The sequence below is a fragment of the Acanthisitta chloris genome, unplaced genomic scaffold (genome assembly GCF_000695815.1).
Source record: "Acanthisitta chloris isolate BGI_N310 unplaced genomic scaffold, ASM69581v1 scaffold1651, whole genome shotgun sequence".
Classification (NCBI taxonomy): Eukaryota; Metazoa; Chordata; class Aves; order Passeriformes; family Acanthisittidae; genus Acanthisitta; species Acanthisitta chloris.
The window spans coordinates 1-4,848 of NW_008656261.1; the positions used below are offsets into that span (position 1 = coordinate 1).

The window sequence follows — 4,848 nt, forward strand, 5'->3', positions numbered from 1 at the left end:
TCGGTGTCGGCGCTGGAAAACACTTCTTCGTTGGAAGGCTGATAATGATAAACGCGCTGCCTGCCCAGGCTGTGCCTCCTGTGCGGAGAATTTCAGCTTGAAATTGCTGCGCGTGGTTTGTTAGAGCCTGAAATAGGTGGCTATGAACAGGTTTAACTGCAGACATATTGCTGTTAACGCGGTTGTTGCAGGCTTGCCGAGCGGAGTGTTTAAAGGGATTTAACGTTATCAAAACTGTCACATACCGAAAGTGAAACTGACAGTGCTTCCAGAAGAAGGTTTTGAGACGTTAGGAAGTGTACATTAATTACTTCAGAAAGAGAGACTGAGATGGAAGACACATACTAGTATATATAAATGATAGAGTTTGTTCTTATGTGTTTGGTCTTCATCTTTGGAGAGGTTTTGGGGGCACTTGGTGCCTGCAGACCTCACTTTGACAGCAGACTTGTATTTAGACTATAATAACATCAAGCAACGTGGGTCTATGCACTTGTTAGTTTTCTTGCTTCTGTTTTTGCTGTGGTTTTGAAAGACCACGACTCTTTAACCCTGTTTCCTGCTGTTAAAGTTTGGACCAAAGGGGTTCCCAGTGTGTGGTGCTGTTGTAAAGGAAGGTGGAAGATGCCCTGAAGATCTTGCTCTGCCTTCCAGGGCAGGCCATGGTGAAAACATCTCTGGTAAGCTAGGGAACTTCAGTCCCAGCTTTCTCTGGGTGAGATTTCCAGTTGCTGTAGGGCTTGTGGAAAGTCTTCATGAATGTTGTGAAGGTAAACTTTCAAACCTTGTTCTACCTGGCCATGATTTTCAAATCTTTCTTCTTCATTGCTTGTATTTTTCCAGACAATATCTCAAATTATTTACCACCACAGGCAGACGTGGTATCTTCAGTTTGCTTTGGGAAGAGTTGTCTGAATATTTGTTGATGTTCAATAATCTGTGTCTGGGTTACTACCCAGGACTCTTCCTTAAGCAAAATATTTGTTGATGTTACTACCCAGGACTCTTCCTTAAGCACCCTTGCTGCTGAGTAGAGCTCCCAAGTATCAGTGAATAATATGAGTTGGGTTATTTCTTGTTTTGTCTGAGTCTTCCTTCAATTGTATTGCATGGCTTTTTCTTCCTATAGAGTTTAATGATGCTTGTACGTTTGTTATTTTTCAGGTACCTTTAAAACCAGGAAGGAGTCTTATGGATTGGATTCGACTAACTAAAAGTGGGAAGGACTTGACTGGTTTGAAAGGGAGGCTGATTGAAGTGACTGAAGATGAGCTTGCTAAACACAACAAAAAGGAGGACTGCTGGATATGTATAAGAGGTTGGTTGTTGTGGTGTGGCTTCTGCATTTTTTACTTGTGTTCTGTTTTCTGTACTTAAAGAAGAAGGAAGAAAAGCCAAACAACAACAACAAAAGCCACACCCCAAAACAAACTATGCTTCTTCTCTGTTTAGGCCAGGTGTAATCTTGAGATAATTGGATGCAGCTCTATTCAAGTCAGATTTTGTGTCACAAAGGTATTCTTTGCTATCAGACCTTTCTTAAGAAGTCTTCCAAGTAGGCATATTTTATGCCTGTTTTAGAACTGCATATGAAAGTAATAAAACACAAGATTGTAGGTGATGTGTCAAATACAAAGGAAAATGCTGGCCTGGACTTACACTCCTCAGTTTTGGACAGTTTATTATCTTCAGCAGTTGACTGGTTTTAGTGATTGCTTTAAAGTGTCCAGAGACTTACAAGTATTAAAAATGTTACTTAAACCCTTAGAAAAGTCTTTGGGAAATAATTGTGCAAGCCCACATATTGCCTCATAAAACATAGTAATGCAAATGATGTTGCCATACAGGGTGATTGTAATCTCTATCTAGCATAACAAATATCTATTTTAACTCTGCCATTCTATTTATGTTATTATTTTAGTAAAATTTTAGCTCAAAATGAAAGATACTTTCAATGTGAAAGGATCATATGTTAAACATGTAGCAACGTGTGAAGGTGGTCTGGAGCAATAGCACTGGCTAGAAGTGTATTTTCAGGGCTGAAACTGAAGTTCATAGTTGTCCTACAGAAAGGAGTAAAAATGTTTGCTCTCCAGTGTAATTATTTAAAGGCTAAAACACATTAATATTGTCAATATTGATGTAGAAGATCAGAGTAGCTAATGTGACATTTCTGTAGGAAGAGTGATTCTTTTAGTGATACTTTGATCTGGTAAGGAACAGCATTGATATTAGATGTAATGTCATGCTTGAATGTCAGCAAAAGAAAGTTAAGAATTTCTTTGTCAGAGTGACTGTGTTTGTGTTGGATCTTAAAGGAGTTGAAAGTGAGAGTAAGAGTGAAATGGTATTGAGTACTGGCCTTCAAACACAATAATAGGATTGCTAATGCTCTGTGTTGCTCTTGCATATGCTAGCAAAACTATAGTGGGAGGAGAGCTAAGGAAAGCTTGTTTACTTTGGAGATCTGTTCATTTTTCCCTCTGAAAAAAGGACATCTAGTACTGCAGACAGAATTACTGCTTAAAAACCCTTCTGTTTTGTTTTTGATCTTTTTTTCCTCCCTTGACTGCATCTCTGGTGTTGTTTTTTACAAGAACTCCATCAAGCTGCTTCTGTATCTGTCTTTAAATTTTTCCATCTCTGCCTTTTTTTGGTTCTCAGGTGACTGATAAAAAATATCATAACTGAGAATCCTGGTAGATTATTTGTAGACCTGGTAGATTATTTGTGGGTAGTTAGTAAAATTACATAACTCATAATTGTGGAGGAGCTAAATGAGGTCTCTGCATTAGTAGCTTGACTATCTCTGTAAGAAAGAGCAGAAATTCATGAGAGAAATGTGAAGCAAAAGAACAGGAGCTAACTTGTTTAAAAAACCCAGTATAATGTTCATCAAAGAAAACTTGTGTAGGCCACAAATTTGTATGTAAAGGGGGGTGTCAGGGGAGTAAAAAATGCATGATGGGTATATAAATGAGTTTTCTTTTGCTCCAGCAAGTTTGATGGTAAATTTGACTAATATTCAGGAGGTCATACCTAGGCAGACACTTGTTTTATTGTGTGCAGTAGTCAGTGCTGCACACAAGATGGCACAGTCAGTAAAGTATGCAAAGATTCTTCCTTTGTGGACTGGGATGGTTGTTCTTGCCAACTGGGATTGTTCCAAGGCTCAGTGTCTCCTTCTGAAGTAATTAATGTACACTTCTTAATGTCTCAAAAGCTTTTTCTGGAAGCACTGTCACAGTTCAACTTTTGGTATGTTACTGTTTTGATAATGTTAAATGTCTTTAAATATTCTGCTAGGTAGGCCTGCAATAACCACGTTAACAGCAGTATGTCTGCAGTTAAATCTGTTTATAGCTACATTCTTCAGGCTCAAATTACCCTGGTTGCATAGCAGCAATAATTAGACTTCATAATTTCAGACCTGTGAAGAAACATTTTTTTATCTCCCTGGAAGTGTAGAAAGAATTCTGAGCCCCTTTACTGGGACAGTTTTGGTACCAGAGTTGTAAGCCCTTAATGAGTGTAGGCTATGTTAAGTTTCTTGTATTGCTGAATCTGAAGAATGGAAGTTTTGTTGCTGATGGTGACAGTTTTTCCTTATAGGAAACAGTTCGTTCCTTTAGGCATTTTATTTCGTAGGTGATGGGTAAAAGGGAAACAACTATGACAACACATCAGCGATAACTTAATAGGAAGGGAGAGTGAAAACAATTCTGTGCACTAGCTGGCTCAATTTTATGTCTCTGGTTCTTTTACCCCCTAGCTAGGATACATCTTGTTCAACTTGTAGGCTGATGTCTTAACCCAGCAGATGTTCCCTGGGACAAGTAGTATGGCATTGTAGGATTGGCATCTCCATGTTCAAAGATACCTCTTGTGCTCTACACAATTGTGTAACTTATGTGTCTGTTTTTGTGAAGTCATGCTATTTGTTCCAATGATGCCTACTGTTTGCCATTGCATTCTTTGATATGTGCTAACCTTTTCATTGGTTTTGGAGATAGGAGTGGTTGTGTAAATTCTGCTCACATGTTTTTGCATTCCATTTTGTTCAGGATTTGTATATAATGTCACACCATACATGGAATATCATCCTGGAGGAGAGGATGAACTGATGAAAGCAGCAGGAACTGATGGAACAGATCTCTTTGATCAGGTGAGAACAACTGGCAGCAAATGACACTTGTGCACTGTATTTAGAAAAATGCATGTTTTCTGGTTAATTTAAGAGCGTTCCAGTGGAAATGGTGACTTGAACTTTTTCAGTCCTAAGGAAGGGCAGTTGGTTGCTTCTTAGAGTGACACTTACATGTGCTGAAAGAGGCATGTAGTTTAAACTTTGTACCAAAAGACACTAATGAAAATGTCACTTTCTGTAGTAATGATGCTTCATTAAGACCTTTTTTTAGCAGAAATAGCAAGCAAGAAGTTGAGATTCTTAATAAATTGCTACAATGATTAATTGCTGTAGTTTGAGAGACCTGTTTTTCTCAGAGCTTTCATGGTTTGAAAAATGCTTGGGGAATTCTTTGTCTTTTAACTTGGCAACTGCATTATCAGAAAAAATGCTGGAGCTGCTATTAACTGGTTGTGAACAAATCACAAGATGGCAGTTGGTCTCTGCTTACTGTTTATTGAAATGTTTTGAAAAGACTTGAACTGAAGGGTCTGCAGCTTGGGTGTGCCTTCTGCAAGGAATCACTTGCAGATTTGGTGCGATTCACTGTGTTGGTATTCTTTTAGAAAAAGACATTCTTTGAATCGCTTTGAGTCACTAGGTTTATCTGAGGAGCTGGGGAAGAGCAGGAAGGAAACCTCCTCTGTTTCTGAGAGGAAATC

At 38.6% G+C, this 4,848-nt stretch overlaps 1 protein-coding gene across 1 annotated transcript; it reads left to right on the plus strand.

Annotated features, from left to right (window-relative positions):
* Positions 1-571: 571 nt before the first annotated feature.
* Positions 572-4,189, plus strand: LOC103811260 (cytochrome b5 reductase 4-like; the record flags this gene model as incomplete). Its single annotated transcript, XM_009084221.1, has 3 exons — positions 572-715; positions 1,165-1,318; positions 4,065-4,189. Coding segments are annotated over 3 exons (423 nt in total), but the record flags the coding sequence as incomplete, so codon positions are not given.
* Between the last annotated feature and the right edge of the window lie 659 nt (positions 4,190-4,848).